Source organism: Podarcis liolepis (assembly GCF_965112155.1).
Source record: "Podarcis liolepis genome assembly, chromosome: 1".
Classification (NCBI taxonomy): domain Eukaryota; kingdom Metazoa; phylum Chordata; class Lepidosauria; order Squamata; family Lacertidae; genus Podarcis; species Podarcis liolepis.
In genome coordinates, this window is record NC_139554.1 from 112,917,370 (window position 1) to 112,943,243 (window position 25,874).

The 25,874-nt window shown below is 45.8% G+C and overlaps 1 protein-coding gene across 3 annotated transcripts in view; it reads right to left on the reverse strand.

Annotated features, from left to right (window-relative positions):
• Positions 1 to 463: 463 nt before the first annotated feature.
• Positions 464 to 25,874, reverse strand: part of UBE2E3 (ubiquitin conjugating enzyme E2 E3) — a 106,953-nt gene continuing 81,542 nt past the window's right edge. For all 3 annotated transcript variants that reach the window (XM_083497393.1, XM_083497392.1, XM_083497391.1), the window contains exons 4-6: positions 13,207 to 13,339; positions 6,410 to 6,557; positions 464 to 5,508 (exon numbers count right to left, since the gene is read on the reverse strand). In XM_083497393.1, coding sequence (XP_083353519.1) covers positions 5,411 to 5,508; positions 6,410 to 6,557; positions 13,207 to 13,339 — 379 coding nt within the window. In that variant the 3' untranslated portion in view covers positions 464 to 5,410. The remainder of the gene's footprint in view (positions 5,509 to 6,409; positions 6,558 to 13,206; positions 13,340 to 25,874) is intronic.

Genomic DNA, 25,874 nt, shown 5'->3' on the forward strand with positions numbered 1-25,874 from the left:
ATCTTGCGAGGCATTCGTCTTGCGGGGCACCACTGTATTTCTATTTTCTGGCCAATGCATTGCATCCCAAACCCCCAACCTGCTCCAGGGGGTTGTGGGGGGGCATGCCAGGGGTATGATTTATGTATGGCTAAACATGTGTAAAATATCCTTTCAGATCTTTGTGCATTCAGGAGAGAGCAGGAACGCTGTGACCATCTACAGTTACATTCGGTTTGTGTCCTCATATGTTTGGCTGAACACCAGAGTAGCGCTATTGTGACTCTCCTTGCATTATCCCATTATCAGAAAGCTATGTGTTTTCCAGGCCAAGGAGAGTCATGGCTGTTACCTCACTTCCTGTCACCCTGATGACAGAACAGCCAATGTCTGAACTTTGCTTTAGAACAACCGGGTGCAGGCTCCTCCCACAGCAAAGTCAGAGACACACACCCCCCCACCAAAAAGCAGACACACATTCTCCTTTAACAACTAATTGATTTATTTAACAATACAAATTTCTTTCTACCACTTGGTGTAAGCAGAGAAAAGTTCAGAAACAAAATTATTCTTATTTTTTTAAAGTTTAAATGTTTACACAAAAAAACCCCAACCTCTTACTTCAGTAAATATAAAATTTACAGACAAAAAAAAAAAATCTACATGAAAAAGAACAGGGTTGTGACAAACCGATGACAGAAAGAGAATTCAGACTCAATAATCAAATGTTTGGTAAAGAGGACAATGGCAATAGTGAGGAAGCATCTCCCTTTGAAGGTTTCTGAAATCTGAGGTGCAAAATGAAACAAAGTACATTAAAAACAAGAACAAGATTTTTATTTATACTCTATATTTTGCGACATAAATATTTGAAAGCTTTGTAGGTCACATATTTAATATGTGAAATATACAATTTGCAGCTCATTGTAAATCCATGGGAGTGTTGTACATGCAAAGTATGGGTGCATTTTTTTCGGGCATACGGGAACCAGCAAAAATTTTTGAGTCTCTCCCCACACTCTTACGATGCCTGGAAGTTGTAGGGCCTTAGTTCTCTTAGGTTGTAGTGCAAACCTACAAAGCGTGCATGCAGTATAAACTCCACTCATTTTAGTGGGACCTTCCGTGATCCACTGAAATGGATGAAGGTTGCCTAGCAGAAGCACCCTACAGATCACACCCTATATAATGTGCTCCCCGTACAAAATGAGATGTAGGCCTAGATCTCGCTGAGGTTTTTAGTGCTGCAGACTGAAGTCTGTGGCTTATATGACCAGAACTGCTGGGATAGCTCATTCGGTAGAGCACGAGACTCTGAATCTCAGGCTCGTGGGTTCGAGCCCCATGTTGGGCAAAAGATTCCTGCACAATAGGTAGAGGGTTGGGCTAGATGAGGGTTCCCCAAACTTAAGTCCCCAGCTGTTTTTGGACTACAACTCCCATCATCCCTAGCTAGCAGGACCAGTGGTGAGGGATGATGGGAACTGTAGTCCAAAAACAACTGGAGATCCAAATTTGAGAAACCTTCGACTAGATGATCCTTGGGGTCCATTCCAACTCTACAATATGGAGAAGCAATGGAGACTGAATACTTCCATGTACACAGAAATCTAGCATGCCAGGGATATAGCTAGGCTAAAATCCTGCCCTCCAACACTTAGTTTTCTATGTAGAGGGAACTTTTGTGTATCGTTCAAATCATGAGTCTCTTCTCTATCTGCAGTTCTGAGGTGGCACATCCCAGAAACAGCCTGGCCACCTCAGTGAGGACTAGAATATAGTGAGAAACATAGTACAGAACAGTCTGTTCGCCTCTGCCAAACCAGACAGAACCCAAATTTTACAATGACTCTTGCATCAGGTTCTGAAATCGAACCTGAGCTGTTAACAAACCCCTCTCAAACGGCAAGTGAAAACGGCCTTCGGTTGAGAGGTAAACTTGTTTCAGAATATGTAAATATAGAGAATTAAGGAACATGGGTCTGGTGATGTCAGACACGGAGATCAAAAGTTTTACAGGCATGAACCTGCAACATGTTGAAGCCTCTGCATTCTGACAATACTTAGATAATTGCAAATACTGAAATGCAATTTCCAATAAATGCAAAGCACAGAACTGTTAAATGGAGGAGGCGCTCCGAAACTTCCAAAAATGCACAGCAGATCTGGTGGGCGAGGATTACAGATAGCAAATTAGTCATAAGAAAGCAGTTAAGGTCTTTCTGTCTCTAAGCTATGGGCTGCATCCAGTTGGCACCCCTCTGCTGACAGAGGGCCCTCTGATCTAGTGGAGCCTTCCGGGATTGAGTTGGTCTTCAGGGATTTCCACTCTCACTTGATGTTCCAAAGGGTACTCCAAGCCTCCAGGGTGGATTTTGGGAGGCTGGACTATAGGGGAGGCTGGCCATTGCCCAAGAGCTCTTTGATATCTGCTCAGCTGACAGAAGGCCCTGCTGGATCAATGAGTCTTTCTACCCACAGAGGGATATCAACTGGAAGCAACCCTTCGTCACCACCACAGAGAACATAAAAAGAGAAAGTAATCGCCACCGAACAAGTTGCAAGAATTTCATGCCTGTGTCTAAGACTCGATTCATACATTGTTCTGATGAGTTTACGGCTTGCATTGGGTGAAATGTAGATATTTTTATTGCATGCATCATTTCCAGCTGGACAGCTCAGTTGGTTAGTGCATGGTACTGATAACGTCAAGGTTGCAGGTTCGAACCCCATATGGGACAGCTGCATATTCCTGCATTGCAGGGGGTTGGACTAGATGACCCTCAGGGTCCCTTCCAGGGTCCCTTCCAGCTCGACAGTTCTACGATTCTATGAGTGCCAGTCACCCTAACGAAGGTGGTGGAACGTGACACAGGAAATACTTGTAATCCAAGCTGATCTAAACATCCACAGCATATACTACTTAACATGGAAGGAACAGAGCAGATTGGGGGTAGAAAATTAAGCTGCAAAGTCATGTATGAATCAGGCCTTAGTTGCAAAGGGTACCTTCCACCGGGAGATTCTCCTGAGCAATCTCCTGAGTAGAAATTGTGCAAAAACACAACTTTGGAGAGATTCCATTAATTTCACTGGGGCTTGTGCAGGAGACCGTCCTTTCGGGTTGTACTCAGAACGACTAGTTAATTAGAACCTATGTTTCCCTTATAAAAGTGCATTTGCCTCCACTATTGTCATTATTAATATTAATGTTCTAGTTTCTGATTTAACAGCTCACTGTTCATTCCACTTTGAGAAAAGCGGGTATACACTGCATGCAGCCAAGCTGCTTTGGAAGACAGTTTAACATGATTAGATAAACTGCAATTTTACACCTCTGTCTAAACCACAGAACTGCCTGCAATCTGATACAAGTTATAATCTCAGCAAAATCCACAGCGCCTTTTATTGGGGGGGGGGCAGGGAATTAAGCCCACCAATTTGAAAACCTTTCCATTTTGACTTGCAAAAGCTAGCTCGTTTATGGTAAATTAGAGGGAGGGGAGGAAGAGAACAAACTGTAAAAAAAAATATCCACGAGGAAACCACATTATTAGGTGGGTTGCTCGAGGATTTGCTATGAAGTAGCAAGGCACACAACTGCCCTGCCCCAACCAACATTTGTACCCCGCTATTGGCCCTATCAATAAAGGAAGACTGCAGATGATTATTTACCAATATAACCCATTCATAATATGGAATGCATGTAGCCGCTTGATAAACTTGTTGTGTATATTTGTTTGGCCAAGGGGAGAGAAGAATCGTATTGCTCTCTAACTTCTGATCCGTGGAAGAACTGTGGCTAAAAGTCCCCTAGACATTTGCCCAGGCGATACCAGGTGCTTACGTGAGCACACAGTAGCGGTCTGCATCCATCCACCGCAGCAAACCCATTTGCATGGGCATCGCCATATATTAAGCATCAATTGCTCCTCAGCAGGTCTGTCCGTCCTTTAAATACAATGGAGGGCCAAACCAAAACAGTAGGCGTGTGATTTGCACTTGCATGCATGTTATTAAAATGGTGAAAAGCAGGCACAATAGGAGGGGGAGGATTTCAATCAGGACCATGGAGAGAGGTGGTTTAACCTTTTCCTCCCTTGCTGTGGTCCCAGCAATGGCGCCGTCAAAGCTCTAAGTCTGTGGGGAACTTCTATCCCAGGGCTGATAGCAGCTTACAGGGGTGGGTGTGAGCGCACACATGGATTTTCATCAGGACTGTGGCAGGAGAGGAAAGCGTTATCCCACCTTTTAACATGCCATAATTCTGACCCCACCCCACTTTGCTGCTTACCATTCATTTCTTTCAAATACTTGCATCTCTGATTTTTGATGCATTTACCTTTCATGGCTACTGACAAGTAAAAAAAAAAAAAAACCAAACCCCCCCCGAAACAAAATAAATAAACGTAAGATCCTGGGGGTGGGGAGTGACTTATGATGGCTCCAGGTGGTTGTGGGATAATGATGGGATTTATCCATTCTCCCAGGCCTAAGATATTTCTGGTCCTTAAGACTTAACATGCAGAGAACTAGAATAGCAGAAGGTTCAGCATGAAGTTTGTCCCTCAGGAGCACCAGTCAGAGGCAAACTACAAGTCTAGACAAGAGCAATAGATCTTATGCTCAGGTTTTTCCTTTTTTCCTCATGCTGGCTTTCTGCCTGTGGATGGGGGCACTGTGGGCGTCCATCTCTAAACAGCCCTACATTCTAACCTGCTGCAGTATGCTTTAGATTTTTAGCTTCAAATACGAAAACAAAGAAACTATTCCTTGGGGGGAACATGTTTATTTGTGTTTGAGATGATACAGTGGATGCTCTCTTCTGAGCTACAAGGTGGTGGCGATGGGAGGGAAAGGGGGGTGAAAGGAAAAGAAAAAAAGAAAAAAAGAGGGGAGGGGGGAACCCTTTCATTACAAACCGACGAAGGTAGAAGTTTAAAACAGTTTTCACAACAGCATGTACCACATATCGGAAATAGATCTGGGCTTAATACAAATGACGTAATTTCCTAGTAATCTACAGCTACCTTTAATAACTTCATACAGATAATGAATTAGGCTAAAATGCACTATAATATTTGGTTGACTTCAGGAACGGTATCCTTAGTTACATCACAAAATACATTTTGATATCCCAAAGAAGCAAGACTTGCAAGTAGGCGTTTTAAACATAACTAATCTACAGCTACAAAGTTCTACTCTGGATAGCGTTTACCTTTTCCTTTCTGTTTCTCGTGGTTGGGGAGGGGAGGGGTTAAGGGTCGAGGGGAAGCGATACCCCCGTCTTTGAAAGGATAAAAGCAGAGAGTAGAATCAGTATAACATACACACAGAAGTCCGTATTGTAAAGGCTATAAAGATCGGTTGCACACTGCAGGGGCTGCCTCCGTGCACCTTGGCGCCGCACACCAAGCAGTCGGGGCGTGGCTTATGTTGCGTATCTCTTGGTCCACTGCCTGGCTATCCTGTCATGCTCGGCTCTGTTGGTCAGGTACTGAGTAGCTATGCTTCCTACCAGAGGATCAGCTGCAAGAGTTGGGTGTGTGGGGAAAGGGGGGGGACGACAGGGGAAGAAATGGGAGGAGAGGGAGGGAGACGACGCGTCAAGATCAGAGACACATCAGCATCACAATAGTTCATTTCACCACACTTGTTTCCAACCTAAGCTGCGGGGCAGAACCTCCTCAAGGAAGCATTGTTCAAAAGACAAGGTGCTTGACCTAAACGTCAGCCGGAAAGAGAATGCGGACACTTCTGGACAAGAAGCAATTTTTATTTATTTTTTTGTGGTTTGGTTCTCCAACAATGTCTTCCTTTTCTCTCTCAAAACTCTCCCCTTCCCCTGAACATTTCAAACTGCGATTTTGTGAATGGTGCCCCCAGCACTCTCTCAACATTCAAAATGTGCCCTCTGGTCCAAAATGGTTGGCAACACATGGCAATAATCTATAGCAGTCTTTCTTATTCCACCTTTTTAAAGTAAGTTAGAGCTGGACAAGCCTAGAACTTTGTACATGGGAAGGTATCTCAAGGGCTTTGCAGATTTTGTGATTTAATCTTAAGCAAACTGGGAGTGCTGAGAGTGCATTCCGCCATTAAACTGAATGCAAAGTCTGAATCCGTGGCCAATTCTACTTCAAAGTCCAGGTATTCAGAGGTTTAAACACAACCTGAACAAAGAGGATCCATTTCCAGGCCGCCCTGTGTAAAAGGAAAACAACCCACCTTTTCAACCCGAATTTATCTCATCCCGGTCTGATCCCACATTTATGTAATTGTTTACACAGTCATTGTACTTTGAACAATCTCTACCCCCCCCTTTTTTTTACAACTGAGGCTAGGAATTGTTTTGACTCTGCTTACTACCCAATTAGTAATTCCTGTCCTTTAAAAAAAATAAACAAAACAAAACAAGCCATTGCCTTACCAGGATTGCAGTCTGTCAAGAGAGAACAAATAGACAGCAAGACCTTTGAAATAGTTAAAGCAGGGCTCCAGTTGTCTTTCAGAATATCCAGACAGATGACTCCTTGACTGTTGATGTTGCAGTGATAGATCCTAGTGCGAAACGTAACCTAGAGGTAGAAGGGGGGGGTGTAAATTGCAGGGGGGGGGGAGAGAATCATTACACGCTCTTCATGCACAGCTTGTTGCCAGCTTTTTGAAACCAGCCTTGAATTATTCACCCTCTGTGGGAGAATTTTTTTCTATAGAGACCTTTCATTTCATTTCATTTTTTGTTGCTGCTGCTCATTCTGTAAGGCTCATCTGAAAAGTGGTTCCCCGCCACTGCCACTTTTCAAGCAGCTGTCTTGACTCATGTTTGCCATGTAGATCTCAATGTTAAAAGCTTTATTGTGGTTCACCCTCCCCTCCCCGGCAGGCATGCATACAGCATTTTGAAACCCCACTTTGAAACCACCACCACAACAACATAGGGGAATTTATTTTGTATTGTCCTTCTGTGCCTGGGAGATAGGCAAAACTGGCACTCAGATGACTAGCTCCGCTCCATTTCAGTGCATGTTAAGGCCAAAACATCAGAGAGAGAGATAAAGTTATATAAATTTGCTGTTTGATCGCTGCAAAGGAGTCTGGAGTTTTGGGAGAAATGGGTTAAGGAGCCTGTGTGCAACTAAGCCAGCCCATTTAAATTGTTAGGGGAAATTTAAGTAAATAGTTCAGGGTGGCTAGAAAATAGCTGAAGACAATACAGTCAAACCTTGGTTCGCGAACGCCTTGCAAGTCGAACATTTTGGTTCCGGAATGCCGCAAACCCGGAAGTGAGTGTTCCGGTTTGCAAACGTTCTTTGGAACCCAAACATCTGATGCTGGTTCCGGGTCTTCCAATTGGCTGCAGGAGCTTTCTGCAGCCAATTGGAAGCCATGCCTTGGTTTCCGAACGTTTTGGAAGCCGAATGGACTTCCGGAACGGATTCCGTTCAACTGCCAAGGTTACCACTGTAATAATAATAATAATAATAATAATAATAATAATAATAATAATAATAATTTATTTGTATCCCACCCATCTGGCTGGGTTTCCCCAGCCACTCTGGGCAGCTTACAGCATATATAAAAAATTGTAAAATGTCAGACTTAAAAAAATTCCCGATACAGGGCTGCCTTCTGATGTCTTCTAAAAGTCAGATTTTCAGTTGTTTATTTCCTTGAAATCTGATGGGAGGGCACCACTACTGAGAAGGCTCTCTGCCTTCTTGCAGTGAGGGAACCACCAGAAGGTCCTCAGAGCTGGACCTCAGTGTCCAGAAGGCTAGAACCATCAGGTCTGAGGGAAAGGGCCAACTAAGCTTAGGTGTGCCTACCAGGGGGCAAGAACATTGGAAGATTCAGGGCGGACAAAAGGTAGAATCGTGGGACTGTAGTGTTGGAAGGGTTCCCGAGAGTCATCTAGTCCAACTCCCTGAAATGCAGGAATATTTTGTCCAACATGGAGCTCAAACCCACTACCCTGAGATTAAGAGTCTCATGCTTTAGTGCAAGGACCAGCAAACTTTTTCAGCAGGGGGCCAGTCCACTGTCCCTCAGACCTTGTGGGGGGGCGGACTGTATTTTAAAGAAAAGGACACATTCTACTCATGTAAAAACAAGCTGATTCCCAGACCGGATTTAGAAGGCAATTGGGCCAGATCTGGCCCCCGGGCCATAGTTTGCCTACGCATGCTCTACCGACTGAGCTTCATAGAATCATAGAGTTGGAAGAGACCACAAGGGCCATCGAGTCCAACCCCCTGCCAAACAGGAAACACCATCAGAGCACTCCTGACATATGGTTGTCAAGCCTCTGCTTAAAGACCTCCAAAGTAGGAGACTCCACCACACTCCTTGGCAGCAAATTCCACTGTCGAACAGCTCTTACTGTCAGGAAGTTCTTCCTAATGTTTAGGTGGAATCTTCTTTCTAGTAGTTTGGATCCATTGCTCTGTGTCCGCTTCTCTGGAGCAGCAGAAAACAACCTTTCTCCCTCCTCTATATGACATCCTTTTATATATTTGAACATGGCTATCATATCACCCCTTAACCTCCTCTTCTCCAGGCTAAACATGCCCAGCTCCCTTAGCCGTTCCTCATAAGGCATCGTTTCCAGGCCTTTGACCATTTTGGTTGCCCTCCTCTGGACACGTTCCAGTTTGTCTGTGTCCTTCTTGAATTGTGGTGCCCAGGACTGGACACAGTACTCCAGGTGAGGTCTGACCAGAGCAGAATACAGTGGCACTATTACTTCCCTTGATCTAGATGCTATACTCCTATTGATGCAGCCCAGAATTCATGCAGCACATGGTTAAACTTTGGGATTCACAACCACAGTATGCAGTGATGGGCACCAACTTGGATGGAGAGCAGAGGAGTGAGGAAGGAATACACGGCCCCCAACCATAGTCTATGAATCAGGTCAACATGGGGCTTGTCATGGGCTCTGGAGGACAGCTAGATATTTTCCAAGTTTCCCTAGAGTGATATAGAAATGAAATGAACACAATACTGTTCACAGTACTTTGGAACAGGAGATCTCTCTCACACACAAACACACAGGTTTGCATGTGCATGGGGACTATTCTATTGAACTTGGATAGTCTAAAACTATCACATGATCTGTCCAGCATTAACATTCCCATGGGAGATTTTCACGGATGGAACAGGGAGCTGCTTGCCTTCAAAGGACTTGAAAAACACTTATGTTTCCCCATTAGACGGCATCATTATGTGTGAGGCACACCACGCTCTAATTTGTGTCATCATTCTGCTTTAATTGACTTTAACATTCTGTACAAACCCCGCGCAGAGTTGAAATGCATTAGTTACAGAAGGAATACTTTATGGCGCAAAGGGTAATCCAAACTCTTAATGGCACCGCACGCTAGAGGAAACAAACAAACCAAAACAGCAGTCCTATCAATGCTTTTTCCTTTTTCTTTTTGCAGAGGGCGGTGCTTTGTAAAAAAATAAATAAAAATGCATAACTCTGAGCAACTTTGTTCTGTTCCAAATTCAAGACCAGGCTCTTTGGCTTTTGCAGAACTGTGAGGACAGATTTCATTTCCTCCCTTTGCTAGGCCACGTGGGGACAGATGGACAGAGAAAAGATCGACTGTACACGATCCGGATAAATGCACAATTAGTTCCACACACAGGCTACCCTCTGCAGGTTCAGACCAAAGAGCTCTCTAATTTACCATCCTGTTTCCTCATTTTTTTTGGAAGTTCACAAGCAAGAAATGATGGCAGAATCACATCAAAAGGGGCCTTAGGGTTTGGGATCCCATCCCCCCCTCCTCCTCCAAAAAAACCCCAGTAGCACTCCATGCTGCATGGCAAACTATCTGGGAACTTTCAAAAGCAAGCTTTTGTGTGGGGAGGGTTTATTGTTTGGTTTTTAAATCCAACAGCCCACTGGGGATACCCAGTCTCTTGTGTATGTCAAAAATAGCTCTTTGGTTCTCAGCCAGAATATACAACTTGTTAGACGAGGCACGAAATGGCAGGGGGAGCAGAGGTGAGGAGTTGGGATCTAGGTCCCTTGATTTTTGCGGCATGTCTTCAGCAAATTAGCCAGCTTTGCAAACCTAACATTTTGTCTTATTTGTACAACAGCAGATTTCTGAATCTTCTTCATCAAACATCTGCTACGCAGCTGCAATTTTTTAAACAAACATTTATGCTGGCATAAATATCTATACGATATGAGCGAGCACATGAAATTACACTTGGGACAATTTTGTGTGCCGTGTTTTCCATATTCCCAGCCCCCCCCCCAAAAAAAGGGTTAGACAAACGAATCACTAGCATAAACATTGTTTTGCAAATGATAATTGATTCCAACACTGAAGACTCAAATACACACAACTTTAGTCTTGTAGCTCTGCCCTTATGCACAGGGTTGGAGGAGGGGACAAGTAACTTCTGGGGGGGGCATGATACATATTGGGTCCCCTTCCCCCCCTCCTTGCACCCAAGCTGGATTTCCAACCTGCAACAAGAAATAGCCATTTCTCAAAAAGTATGCTATACTTAAGTGTAGAGCTATTCAAGCATTATTATAAGTAAAGGTAAAAGGACCCCTGACCATTAGGTCCAGTCGTGACCGACTCTGGGGTTGTGGCACTCATCTCGCTTTATTGACCAAGGGAGCCAGCATACAGCTTCTGGGTCATGTGGCCAGCATGGCTAAGCTGCTTCTGGCAAACCAGAGCAGTGCACGGAAAAGTCGTTTACCTTCCCGCCGGAGCGGTACCTATTTATCTACTTGCACTTTGACATGCTTTCGAACTGCTAGGTTGGCAGGAGCAGGGACCCAGCAACGGGAGCTCACCCTGTCATGGGGATTCAAACCGCTGACCTTCTGATTGGCAAGTCCTAGGCTCTGTGGTTTAACCCACAGCACCACCCACGTCCCATTTATTATATGTAGTTTGGCCCTAATTTTCATTTGGTAGAACAGCATTAAGACCAGTATTCCTTTTTTTTTTTTTTAGATTATTAATATCAAGATGTAGTTCTTGAAATAGAAGGTCCCATTCGATAGACCTTGCTCTTCCAAGTGATTTAACCCACCTTATTGCAGAAGCGAAACAATTATGACAGATTTTGTCAACAGTTACCAGAAATATGGGTGAAAGTCAAGCAGTTCTCCGTAATCAAAAGCACATTATTTGAGATTAATGAACAACTTTACAATTCAGCATACATCTCATAATCTCTTAAATACTACTGGAATCAGTGGGACATAAGGGACTATACAAGATTTCAGGAAATATCATATTGTCCTCGACCTGATAGTTTGCTAATTGCTTCGTTTGGGTTTTCCTAATTCGTGGGTACTTTTGAGTCTATTCACACTGGTACTTTTCTGTTCAGGTCACATGAATGCCAGCTAAGTGCCAACGATTTGTGGTCAAGATTGAAGCATGTTAGAGTTACTTTCAGTTTTAAGTTAAACTGCCTAAAGGTAAGAACTGGCTTTCAACACCCTCCTTATACGTTTATGGGCACTTATCAAAATCTCTGTAATTGGGTCAAGTGGTCTTACAATATTGCTTATGCAGAAAACAATGATTGACACAAGTCACCTACAACAGGTCACTGCAGAAAACCGGGATGTGCATCACAGGCGCAAGATCGCACCCCGCATCTTTTGGGGCTGTGGCAAAACACATGTTTTTGGGCACTGTGCTCTCAAGAGCACGGCCCCCCAAAACGGGATGTCCCGATTGAATCAGTTCAGTTGAGAGGTATGGTCACTGTACTAACTTCAGTTGCTGAAGCTGCACTTTAGCTTGCTAAACCAAGAATTTGACTCCATTCTCACATGAGGCCGAGGCTCTTGGTTTAATAAACCATACTTGCACATGAAGCCTGATCGCTCCTCCCCTGGAGAGAGTGGGGAAACAAACCAGAAAGCATATAGACGCACCAGACCACAAGGCGCACCTAGTTTTTGGAGGAGGAAAACAAGAAAAAAAATATTCTGAATGTCAGAAGCCAGAACAGCAAGAGGGATCGCTACACAGTGAAAGCAGCAATCCCTCTTGCTGTTCTGGCTTCTGGGAAAGCCGCGCAGCCTGCATTCGCTCCATAAGATGCACACAAATTTCCCCTTACTTTTTAGGAGGGAAAAAGTGAGTCTTATAGAGCAAAAAATATGGTAACTTAATGCTACAGCCGAACCCACCACTGCAGTTTGTTTTGCCCTAACAAACCACACTATTGCTTGCCTGCCCTAAGCCATGGCCTGGTGTTGACTTACTGATCATATCTTGGAGTGGAGCAAACCATGATCCCAGGGGTCAGACCTAACACTAAGCGGTCCCCTTCCTGCTTTACTTACCTGCCTGTGTCAGGAAAAGAATGAAGTAGACGCAATTGGACTGTGTGCACAGCATGGTTTATTATGCTAATAAACTTAGCTTGCCATTACGTATGATGGCCACAGAGACCGGACAGGAGCACAAAGTTAGCTTAGTTCAAGCTGAGTGTTACACTTCATTTCATCTCAAAATTTCCCTGCTTTGTGTAGTTAACTCACATTGCTTTAATAAAGCAACTGTTTCTTTGAAATGGTTAATTTTCTGTTTCAGTTTGAGGCAGCCGAAACAGTCTCCGGCTGTTTCTGGACGACAGCTCCCATCATCCCTAGCTGGCAAGACCAGTGGTCAGGGATGATGGGAATTGTAGTCCAAAACAGCCAGAGACCCAAGTTTGGGAAACACCGGTTTCCCAGGGAGTCTAGCACACTAGGCAGTACACTCACCTGATCAAAGGCTGGTAGGAAAGGGGGAACTAAGAGGATATTATTAGCCATTTAGGAATGTTTTCCTGTATGTGTGAGAGGGAATGGAATCACAACTATAAACATTCCCTAAACTATCTAAGGGGGATGGAGAGAGATTAATAGCTACTGGCATGCTGACAAAATTCATTTCCTCCCACCTCAGGAAATTGCCAACCCTGAGTTGTAAGTTCTGCAACACACTGAGTGCAAGTTAAATGTGAATTCTTGGGCTGCATATTGTACAGCTTGGCACGGTCACCGGTTTATTTGAGATCCTGGGCTACGCTTGAAACCTCAGAGCTGTGGAGTCTTCTTTCCCCCCGATAGTCAAATGTGCAAGCGTCTCATGAGCACTGGTACAAATATGAAGAATGGAGATACATTCAAGGATGGAGAAGCTGCATATACAAATACAGAGAGCCACAAATGCTTACCTTTGGTGGTTTAAATGGATAATCGGATGAAAACGTGATATCCAGAAAGAAGACACCACCTTCGTACACAGAACCCGGGGGACCGAGGATAGTAGATCTCCACTCGTAAATGTTATCGCCTTTAGGCCCAGCACTGTTGAAATAAGAGAGAGGGAGGGATAAACAGAAAGTGATCTGGACAGTTCCTGGGCATTGACAGTCATTACTCATTTCATCCTTAAATCCTCGTCAATGACATCTGTTGTCATTGGTGTGGAGCTTTTGTATGAGTGTGCCATGAACGAAGGAATGGCACGTCAACTGTGCTTCTGTCAATGTTTTCAAACACAAAACCCATCTTTGTCTTTTATGATATTTAGCTCTGTAGCCTTTTTGTCTGCTGCTCTTTCCGGTGCGTGGGGCATTCATGAAAGAAAGCTGGGTTGAGGGAGGAAGAGGGAATGCCTTAAAACACAAAGGACTGCAATCCAACACAGGGAGGGGTTAGGCCTGCTTAAACCCATTCATCCACCCCTCACCATTTATATCCAACCTTTTCTTCAAGGAGCTCGCGGCAGCGTGCATGGGCTTATCCCAACTTATCTGCACAATCCTACGAAGCCAGTTAGGCTAAGAGAGAGAGTCACTTGCCCACGGTATATCCAGCAAAGCTTCCAAGCTGAGAAGGGATTGCAACCCAGGTCTCTCTGCTCTGGTCCAATAAGACTGCAATCCTATGCCCATCTTCCTGAGAGCAAACTCCACAAAACACAGCAGTACTTGCTTTTAAGTCAACTTGCCTAAACCTGTGCCAAAAGGTGCAAACCAGACACAACTCCCTTCGAATGGCTCTCGGCTGTAAATTAGGGCTCCAAGGCAGTGATGGGGAGCCAGCGGCCCTCCACTTGTTACTGGACTCCAACTCAACATCAACCCTGGGAGTTCTGAGTCCAACCAGATCCAACAGACCAAGGGTTCCCCAGTCCTGCTCAGGGGTAACCAATGCAGACATTAAAAGAATGTTTTCTTGCTTGATCCCGCACTGTTCTTGCGGTTTTGCCATACAGTCAGTTCCAAGTAGTTTCCCTCGGGTCCTAAAATACTACAAACGCTTCTTGAATTTGTTCACTCGCTTCCTGAAAAGCCTCCCTTGACCTCCAGAATGAAGATCTGGAAGAGTGGTGGTCAGGAACTGACCATCACATTATCTGACAGTGAAAGCACCGCTGGGGGGGGGGAATATTATACAATCTAATATAGTTCCGAAGGCCATTTTGGATCCCAAGTGCCTGTATTATATAGTCGATCAGTTTTATAGATATGGACAGCTATTAAAGGATCCGCCCAATACTTATTTTAAGGCTTAAGTGCTCAGCGCATTACAATAATGTAGCAGCAACGATACCACTGTTAAGCTAAACTCCCCCACCCCCCTGAAAAGCCTATTTTGACAGAGGAACCACTATTTTTATAAAGGAAGCTGCAAAGTTACTGAAAAAGCAATAAATACACTTTGAGGTTAACGTTGTAAGAACATCTACATTTGTACAGTTATACTATAAGAGAGCCAAATGTCCGTTCTGCTTCCTTTCTTTTCCACACTGATTCAAAAACAGTTTCCGAAAGACTTCAGCAAGTAACCTTTTTTTTAAGAAAAAGGCCTCTAAAGTAATGTTTATCACAAATTTTAGATGGAAGCATCAAGGTGGTCTTACGAAGCTCCCTGTTCAAGATTTTTTACACCAGTCCCTCCTTCCCAAATAAACTCTTCTGCTGGTATGAAATCTGGCTGGCCCTCCAGGACAGAGGTTTTGCGGCCCTGATGCATTAGTGACGGATTTCATAGAATCATAAGGCACCCTGAGGATCATGTAGTCCAGCCCCTTGCAATGCAGGAATAGGCACCTGTCCCTTGTGGGAATTGAACCTGCAACCTTGGCATATTCAGGACCATGCTCTAACCAACTGAGCTTCCCCAATGCCACCCACTCTGTTGCTGATCAGAGGGGTTATAGCACAATGAAAGCAGGACAAAAAATGGACATTTGTGGTAAGCAAAGTTATGGGATTTCTGCACCAAGTTACAAGATATGTTTTGAAGGGAAATGAAGCAGTCCAACTGCCTCAAAAAAATAGTACTGAAGGCAGGATCATGAGCATAAATCACCATGAAGGTGTCATGAAAAAGATGTCTGGAGGAAGAGGCCCACGTGTTTTATTTCCAGGAATCATTTAGAGAAACCTATCTGGGAACAGAACTAAGTTGTGGTGATAGTGAGATGGGAACCAGAGGAGTTGGAACAGCATAACCATGTTTATTGGGGGCGGGGCAAAAGACGACTGGACTCCTTTTCATGGATTTGCCATCCCAACCTCTAGATCAGTGGTTCCCAACCTTTTTTGGGCCATGCCCCATCTAAGCATCTCTAAAATCCTGATCCCCCCCCCTCCCCAGTGACATATAATTCTTATTATTCAAAAAGTGAACTCCTATTCACATGGAGGAAGCCTAAAAGGCCATTAACGTGGTGTATGCAAGCTTCCAAAGAACATGACATCCATGAAAGAGAAAAATAAAAGAACGAAAGGACAGTTGAAAAAAAATCAGTGTTAATAACTGATTCCCAAATTGCCCCCTGTGGGGCGTGTGCCCCACGTTGGGAAACATGGCTCAAAATCTGGAAAGAGATTGGGGTACAAAACTTGTGCTCATCAATGGTTCCTCTTCATCCTGGAGAAGAGTGACTAGTGGGGTGCCACAGGGTTCTGTCTTGGGCCCGGTCTTATTCAACATCTTTATCAACGACTTGGATGATGGACTCAGGGGCATCATGATCAAATTTGCAGATGACACCAAACTTGGAGGGGTGGCTAACACCCCAGAGGACAGGACCACACTTCAAAACAACCTTGACAGATTAGAGAACTGGGCCAAAACAAACAAGATGAACTTTAACAGGGAGAAATGTAAAGTATTGCACTTGGTCAAAAAAAAATGAGGGGCACAAATACAAGATGGGTGACACCTGGCTTGAGAGCAGTACATGTGAAAAGGATCTAGGAGTCTTGGTTGACCACAGACTTGACATGAGCCAACAGTGTGACGCGGCAGCTAAAAAAGCCAATGCAATTCTGGGCTGCATCAATAGGAGTATAGCACCTAAATCAAGGGAAGTAATAGTGCCTCTGTATTCTGCTCTGGTCAGACCTCACCTGGAGTACTGTGTCCAGTTCTGGGCACCACAGTTCAAGAAGGACACTGACAAACTGGAACGTGTCCAGAGGAGGGAAACCAAAATGGTCAAAGGCTTGGAAACGGTGCCTTATGAGGAATGGCTAAGGAAGCTGGGCATGTTTAGCCTGGAGAAGAGGAGGTTAAGGGGTGATATGATAGCCATGTTCAAATATATAAAAGGATGTCATATAGAGGAGGGAGAAAAGTTGTTTTCTGCTGCTCCAGAGAAGCGGACACGGAGCAATGGATCCAAACTACAAGAAAGAAGATTCCACCTAAACATTAGGAAGAACTTCCTGACAGTAAGAGCTGTTCGACAGTGGAATTTGCTGCCAAGGAGTGTGGTGGAGTCTCCTACTTTGGAGGTCTTTAAGCAGAGGCTTGACAACCATATGTCAGGAGTGCTCTGATGGTGTTTCCTGCTTGGCAGGGGGTTGGACTCGATGGCCCTTGTGGTCTCTTCCAACTCTATGATTCTATGATCCTGCAAAATGACTTCTGGGACACTGTACCCTGTTATCCCACGTACATTCAGCAGTGGGTGATCCTTTTGTGACCCGAATGATATTAAGACCACAACATCTGGTAGAATTTCAGAGCAATCAACAGTTGTTGTTTAAACTGTGCTCCGTGACAACAGAGGTGATTCAAATATACTCAAGGAGAATTAAGACGAAGAAGGGACAACAGGCCACAATGCCTAAGTAATTCACATGCATTTCCAAAGTCGCTCGGTTAAATTATTCTGCCTGCGTTTCTTAAGTTTGCTAACAGAACAAAACAGCAGAAGCAATAATGCCAAGGGGAAAAAAAGAAAAAGGCTGGTGAAATGTAGAAATATTTAAAACCCATGCACAGGCCATCCGGTGCACTAATTAACTCTTTGACATCCATTAAGCATATATCGTTTAATTAGCATTAGGCTTGGAAGTCAAATTTCAGTGGAACAATTCAATTTTGGCACAGGTTTCCTTAATGGCTATTTTATAGCTTAATGCAGAGGTTCATGCTCCTATATCATCTGTCAGCTACCTTTCCTTCAAACACCTCTAATAGCTGGATGCAATTCAATCAGTTTAACGAAACAGCTGAATTGACTTTGCAACATATTTCAGCCAAATTAATCAGTCACAATTAAGGTTACAGCCTCTAGCCGTGTGCCAGACTACCTGGTAATCACTCAAAGAGTCAGAACAAGGGCATCTATCAATTAAATAGTCAAACATCTAAGAGCAATAATTCCTAAGTTACTATTTACAGTCATCTACTGCATTACCATTAGTGCCACTTAAAATTACAAGGGTTGTTCCTAGAGGGGGAAAGTCCTAGAGGGGGAAAAAATAAATCCATGTATTCTAACCTGGCAGGTGCAGAAGGCATTTTTCAGAAGCCTGACACGTCTGTCTAATACAAGACCTGTCTTCAGATGGATCAGGGTGATAGTGTTCTTCTCCACTGCACTGTGAAAAAGGATGCGGGTGGCGCTGTGGTCTAAACCACTGAGCTTCTTGGACTTGCCGATCAGAAGGTCGGCGGTTTGAATCCCTGCAATGGGGTGAGCTCCCGTTGTTCTGCCCCAGCTCCTGCCAACCTAGCAATTCGAAAGCATGCCAGTGCAAGTAGATAAATAGGTACCACTGCGGTGGGAAGGTAAACGGCATTTCCGTGATCTCTGGCTTCCGTCACGGTGTTCCGTTGCACCAGAAGCGGTTTAGTCCTGCTGGCCACATGACCCGGAAAGCTGTCTGTGGACAAACGCCGGCTCCCTTGGCCTGAAAGCGAGATGAGTGCCACAACCCCACAGTCACTTTTGACTGGACTTAACCTTCCAGGGGTCCTTTACCTTTTGCTTCACCTGCACTGTGATTTCTGTGGTAGTGGAAACCAGGGGAAAATTGAGGTATTTGAAATATCCAAACTGAAATAGCCCCTGATCCCCAAAAGTAGGGTTTCCCCTCGCCCTTCCCAACTGTAGTCTGAGGCACCCTTGGGTTCTCAAAGCTTATCATGGGTCCTTCAAGGGGAACAAGGGAAAACCTCCTTAGAAAGAGCAGCTGCCCACTATTCTTAACCTCCCACAGTAATACACAGCTGTAGGACTTGTGCCCTGGGGGGTGAACTCTCAAAATGCATGTGTCAGGGACTGGCTGGATGAGGAGGAGTGGTGGAAGCTGCCTGAACAAGAGCCCACCCCCCCCCCCCAGGGAAAGCACAGAGGAAGAAGATTCAGACCCTGCCTCCTGGTGGTGGGAAACCGGCCAGAGGAGGGGGGAAAGCTGGGAAGGCTGGCAGCTTGGAGGAGGAGGAAGAGGAGGAGGAAACGGGCAGGTGCCCCTGCCCACAGGAATCAGACTTGGCAGCTCCAAAACAGAGCCACCCTGACAGCTTCTCTGCTGAAAGCCTGCAAACACCCCTTCCCTTCCCAGAACAACAACAATAATAAAATATATATATTTATACCCCACCCTTCCCAGTTCAAAAAACCAGGCTCAGGGCGGCTAACAACAAATTTAAAACAATTGATGCAACAAAAAACAGCATAAAATACAGTATAAAACATGAATAACAATAAATTCAGAATTCAAAAATCAATTTGGGGGGATATCCATCCAATAAACATTAGATGATCACCAGGGCTAGCTGGCTAAATTAGTCCTATTTGGGCCAGCGAGGAGACCAGGGGAGAATTAGCTGTGGGATCCCAGAGCGGGTAATCTTCATAAAAAGGGGAGAGGGAGGGAAGGAAGGGGAATAAAAGATCAGGCTATGTTCAAATTAAAAGCCAGGCGGAATAGCTTAAATCCTGCAGGGCCCTGGTCTCATGGGACAGAGCATTCCACCAGGTCAGAGCCATCATTGAGAAGGCCCTGGCCCTGGTGGAGGATAATCTGACTTCCTTAGGGCCTGGGACCTCTAAACTATGATTATTCATGGACCTTAAGGTCCTCTGCGGGGCACACCAGGAGAGGTGGTCCTGTAAATATGAGGGCCCTAAGCCACATGTCACAGAGCAGAGAGCCAGACGGAAACAGAGAGGGTCCCTTGGGGCTTGCCGTAGACAGAGGGAGGGGCCTGACACACAGGGTTGGAGAGTGGGGGGGGGGGGAGGCGGACATCCAAGCAACTGCTTCATCTAGACAGGAGCAACCCTTAGGCGTCTCCATGTGTTCTCTGTTCTGCTTCCTTAACTGTAAATTGACCGGCGTGTCGCTGTCTTTCTCTGTTCTGTGAACGACCTGTTCTCCCTGTTGGCTCCCTGACAGCATGCAGGCCGTGTCAGCGCCTTGTGTGAACTGGGTGTGTACCCCCAGAAGCCTCTGCAAAGCACAGACAAGCAAATGTGGACATGGCTCCCTTGAGACAAAACGTCTGAAAACCACAACCCTTTAAAGAACAATGAAACGGCACCAGATTCCATCACACAGTGAGCTGGTCAGGCTGGGCTCTTTGCCCATCTAAGCCCTGTGTTGCCTACTGTGCTGGTCTTGGGGGCTAACCAAGAGGCGAGGTCTGAGTCCAGTCCGAGGTCGATGGTGCAGTATAGAGGCTGTCCGTCAAAGCTGTAGATGGGTCTAAGGCATGAAGTCGGGTGGGGTCAGGAACTCTGGCAGAAGAGCAGGACAGGGTGCAGGCAGGAACAAGGCTAGCAACAACGTTGCTCCCGCAACCTGGGACTGGGGCTGGTTGGTTTTTATCTGCCCCGAGGCATAGGGTGGCCCCGGTCCACAGGTTACTTGCCTCTCCTGGCCTGGAGGCGAGCACTCCTCCTGCGGGAACTTAGTTCCCTCCGCCTCTCTGCCCTGAGCCTCTGCAGCTCAGGAGAGGCTGGAGGGTTACCGGATTCAGAGGCAACCTCAGCTGCCTCTGACGGGGCTGAGAGTGGAGCACCTGCAGGCAATGGGTCCTCCATCCCCTCAGGGCCCAGAGAAGACTCAGGTGGTGCCTGCACCTGAGGATCCAGCACAGGTGAGGACCCTTCAGGCTCAGCTGGTTCTGGAGGTGGGGACTCCTGTACAGGTTGGGATTCCTCAGGTTCAGCTTCTGAGTCCGAATCCCAGGCCATCACACCTACCTTGACTACAGTGGCTTTTCAGGGTCACATGCAAAGGTCTTTTCCATCACCTGCTGCCACATCCAGACCAACCACAGGAGATGCCAGGGACTGAACCCGGGAGCTTCTGCAGGCAAAGCCCATGTGGTCCCTCGTCCTGCTCCGTGTGGATCCTATTTGATTTTTATTGGTGTAACTTATACCCTGCTTTTGCTCTCCCTTTCGGGAGGCCTTTACAGGTTCATAGAAATGCTTCCTAATTCAAGGCAGCTCAATGATGCCTTTTTGCAACCGGGTTTATCTCCCACAGAACCATTCTCTTGCAAATGTCTGCTGGGATGGGAAACTGGAGACATTGTGTGCCAATCCAATGCAAAGAATAAGATGAATCGTACTGAGAGTGCCGCAGAAAATCACTGCCATTCTAAGAAAACCAAATACACTCGGAGGCTTAAATCTTTACTTTGCAGATTTTTAAAAAATATTTTTTGGGCTCTTTCATGATCTCTTTCTCTCTGCTGAGAAAGAGTGCACCTAAGCCTAAAATCCATGCCTAAAAATACGGACAATCTTTGCTTTTAGGGAGACAACCGTAAAACTGTAACAATCAATGCAGCCTCCGTACCTCTCCTGTCCCCTGCTGTCAGTGGTGTGGTATGGGCAGGGCCACAGAGTCAGTTGCCCCGGGCACAAAATCCCTAGGGGTGTGGAATTTCAAAAGAAAAAGAAAAAGTATCAATAACAAATAAAAAATAGCTCTGGGAATGGAATGGAGTGTCCTGGAAAGAGGCATGGAACTGGCTGGCTACGAGTCTAAACAGAAGCATTAAGCGCTGCAACATTTAGTCGCAGGCCCTTCTTGTAAATTTGCAAGGGGTGGGGGGCAAAGCTAAGCCCTATTCTATGGCCAGGATATTCAAAAAGTAAATGCGTAAATCCTACGGCATGGTGGAAGTGTCAGGCTTTCCCCAGTCGATCACAAGAATCTTCCTACACTCTCTTATTCCTGAGTCAAACTTCACAGCGTGGATTCGGGAACTGCTGTCTCAGAAATACTCTGAAGTGCAGAAGTTCTCTCTGGAAAAGAGTGTGAGGGTTTGTTCCCAGTTGCTGGGCTGTATTGAGCTGGTGTGATTCAGGTGCTCTGAAATATTACTAAGACAGCTGCAGCTTGAGTGGCTTATTGGACCTTGGCACACGCTGGAAAGAACACTTTCTTGTTACAAGAGAGCTTTTTCCAAAGGAAACTTGTAGGTTTTATATATAAATATCCCAAGCGTTTAGAAAGACTGTAATGTGTGCTTGTAAAATTCTCAAGATTTTTCCACTTTTAAAAATGTTCTTATTCAAACACCACTCCTGATCCCAGAATTCCTTAAGCGCTTAAGTGTTACCTTACTAGGTTTAGCTTAGCGATCAATCTGGTTCCATTTCGGACAGCCGTTGGCTAGATTCACTTGGGAAGCTTGCCAGCAGGGCATGATTTGCTGTGTTTCTATTTATTTTTACAAAATCCTAGAATTGCAGAGTTCGAAAAGACCCCAAGGGTCATCTAGTCCAACCCCCTGCAATGCAGGAATCTTTTGTCCAAAGTGGACAAAAACCTACAACACTGAGATTAAGAGCCTCGTGCTTTACCGACTGAGCTATTCCAGGTCGGTGGGATTATAACTCACTTTATTAAGAAATTGTACAGAAGGCAGGGTAAAAATTGAAACATTAGAAACGAACGCAAAGCAGACAGTATATTGAAAGTACAATTAAAAACATTCACAAAGCAACAAAGTCAGAAATGAGATTCACAGACCAAGGCTGAATCTAGACAAAATTTAAAACGCTGTGAAAATGCTTTTTTTAAAAAAAGTCTTAAAATATATCTTGAATTTGCCATTAGCTCACCATTGCCATCTAGTGTCACATTTGTATAATGCACTTAAAACTATATTTGCAGCTGTAAAGCTGAGTCCCCAGACCTAAAATGCTGACAGAAAGAGCAAAGTATTTGGAAGGCAAGCAGCAATCGGGACAGACAAACTTCTTTTGCCACATTCTTGCACTCTTTTTGTAGGCATACTGTGATCTGGCTGCCAACACAGAAAAGGCTCTGCCCACCGTGCATATCCACCGCAGCGCAGATGTCATGCGGGAGGGAGATGTGCAACAGGCTTCAGAAAATCATCGCAGAAGACAGGCAAATCCATATTATTTGTTACATTTATCTCCCCATCCCTAGGTAAAGGTAAAGGGACCCCTGACCATTAGGTCCAGTCGTGACCGACTCTGGGGTTGCGGCGCTCATCTCGCTTTATCGGCCGAGGGAGCCGGCGTACAGCTTCCAGGTCGTGTGACCAGCATGACTAAGCCGCTACTGGCAAACCAGAGCAGCGCACGGAAACGCCGTTTACCTTCCCGCCTGAGCGGTATCTATTTATCTACTTGCACTTTGACGTGCTTTCGAACTGCTAGGTTGGCCAAGAGCAGGGACTGAGCAACGGGAGCTCACCCCATCGCGGGGATTCGAACCGCTGACCTTCTGATCGGCAAGTCCTAGGCTCTGTAGTTTAACCCACAGCGCCACCCGCGGCCCTATTCCCCGTTCTTAGTTCATCCCAAAACACAGCTGAGAGATGGAGCCTGGCCCAAGGTCACCCAGTGGGGATTGGAACCTCTCCCAACTCTTAACCCGACACTCTTAACCACTACAGTACACCAACTCAAGGGATCCAATTAATATGACTGCGACAGAACACATGTGTTTTTGTCCGCAGCATCTGGCTATCAGATCTGGTTACACTTCCTCTGAACGCAGAGAGTCTATATAACGATCAAGGCTAGCAGTCAGGCAGATCTAGCTGTAAACCTGCTTAATCCTTTTTTAAATGCCACCTATTATGGTGGCTGTCAGACCCACCTGTTGCAATCTGATTGAACTGCAAACGGTGTCTCCTCCACCCCAATCATCCTTTGAAGCATCTATCCCAGTTCTTTTTATTTTGTATTGTTTTGCTGAATATAAAAAGGTAAAGGACCCTGGCAGTTAAGTCCAGTCAAGGCCACAATGGGGTGCGGCGCTCATCTCGCTTTTCAGGCTGAGGGAACCGGCGTTTGTCCACAGACAGCTTTCCGGGTCACGTGGCCAGCATGACTAAACCGCTTCTGGCGCAACGGGACACCGTGACGGAAACCAGAGTGCACAGAAATGCCGTTTACCTTCCCGCCACAGCAGTACCTATTTATCTGCTCGTGCTGGCATGCTTTTGAACTGCTAGGTTGGCAGGAGCTGAGACAGAGCGATGAGAGCTCACTCCCATCGAGCGGATTTGAACCAGACGACCTTCTGATCGGCAAGCCCAAGAGGCTCGGTGGTTTAGACCACAGCTCCACCTGCACTGAATATGCCAAGGAAGAGTTCTGTGGCATTTAATAGCTTGCTGTAACAAACTAGAGTGGACGCTCGGGTTGCGAACGTGATCCGTGCGGGATGCATGTTCGCAACCCGCAGCAGCTCATCTGCGCATGCACAGGTAGCAATTTGGCGCTTCTACACATAGCGCGATTTAGCGCTTCTGCGCATGTGTGACCGCCGAAACCCAGGAAGTAACCCATTCCGGTACTTCCGGGTTTTGGTGGTCCATAACCTGAAAAAACCGCAACCTGAAGTGTCTATAACCCGAGGTATGACTGTACTATCATAAAACAAGGTAGCATATTGCAGCCACCTCAAGGAACCAGCCAGAACCAGTCCTGCATGGGCCCAGTGGAGAGTTGTGCAGGCAAGGCAGTGTTGGAGAAGACATGAAGCACTGGGCAAAGAGGCTGGTGGCCGAAGCATGGGTCGCAAACGGAGTTTCCCATGTTCACTTTGGTAGCAATCTCACTGTCTCACTTACTTACTTCCTCTCCCCTGCGTCGGCATGAGCGCTCGGTTGCCTGCGTGATGACAGACCAGCGCAAATTCAGTATTATGCGCACGCACACATGCATATACATGACAGGGGCACCCAATGCCAGGTGCTTATCTTGGGGGTTGACTAGTAGACTGGGGCAGAGATCAGCAATATAAAGCATGCCACGCCAGTCAGGTTACCTTGCAATAGCTCCATTAAATGCTTGTCCGCTGCGTTTCATCTTTAATAATTAGACTTAAAACCCAAGAACATTTCATTATCACATAATAACTGGATTAGGGTAACAAAAGGGAGAAGAAAGAAAGAATAATTCAGCCTGTGACCTGACAAGAGGGTGGAGGCTTTGACGGCAATTACCATTCTAAGAACCTGCCTGGGCCCACAGAAGGGGAATAATCCGGGCGGATGTCAACTGTGCAGCTACAAAGAGGCGGCTGACCAGCTCCTGCCTCAGACGCAGAGACTGAAAGTGCCCCAAAGTCATCCACAGATCGTTGCTGGCTGCGTGCAGGCCTCATTCACTGAAGGCCGGTGGAAAGGTCAGGATTTTATCTCCTTCTTAGCTGTAGTTAAGAAATTGAGAGAAGGCCAATGGAACATATATATCTGAGTTTCTAACACTGGTACGGGGATAGCCTGCATCCCTTCCTGCAAATAAGTTGTTGCCCTCCAACTCCCATCAGCTTCAGCCAGGAAGGCAAGCCGTCAGAGATGATGGGAGCTGCAGTGCAGGAATATCTGCACGTTAGCAACCCCTGTGGGGATTCCAAGCTTCTCTGGCAGTACTGGGCAGTGCCATGTGGCAGCGCCACTCACCTGACCTCTGGTTTGTGTGGTTGCTGAGGCCACCGCCACCCTACAAAGCCATCTGCCGCTGCGGCTTCAAGAGCAGGGACCCGTCCTCTCATTCTTTGCAAAGTGCCGGGCACACAGATGGCACCCTATAAATAAAGCTTGTGCCGGGAAGCTGATGCCAATCTTGCCTTCCCAGAGCATGTGCTGGCAATGAGAAAGACACACATGCTATCATCAAAAACTACAAGCTCCTTTATGCATTACACTTGCCATGCAGTCTGACTTGTTCCACACAGGGGACAAAAGATGTTTGCAGCAGCCGACATAGATGGTCTTTCCAGTGTCTCACTTCCTAAAATTAATCAGCCTTCCTTAAGTGGACTGGCAAACATGTGTTTCATGCTGGTCACTTGCTGCTGCTGTTGTTATTACCACCACTCAATAAATTTATTAGTCGCTTTTCTTTTGCCACGACAACTCAAAACGACTTACAATTATTTCAAACAAATGGCTCAGTCTGGTAGAACATGAGACTCAATCTTAAGAGTTGCGGGTCCCACGTTGGGCTCCATTGCACCCTCCATTGCAGGGTGTCGGACTAGACACAGCGGTTCTCAACCTGTGGGTCCCCAGATGTTGTTGGACTACAACTCCCATCATCCCTGAGCTCTGGCCTTGCTAGCTAGGGCTGATGGGAGTT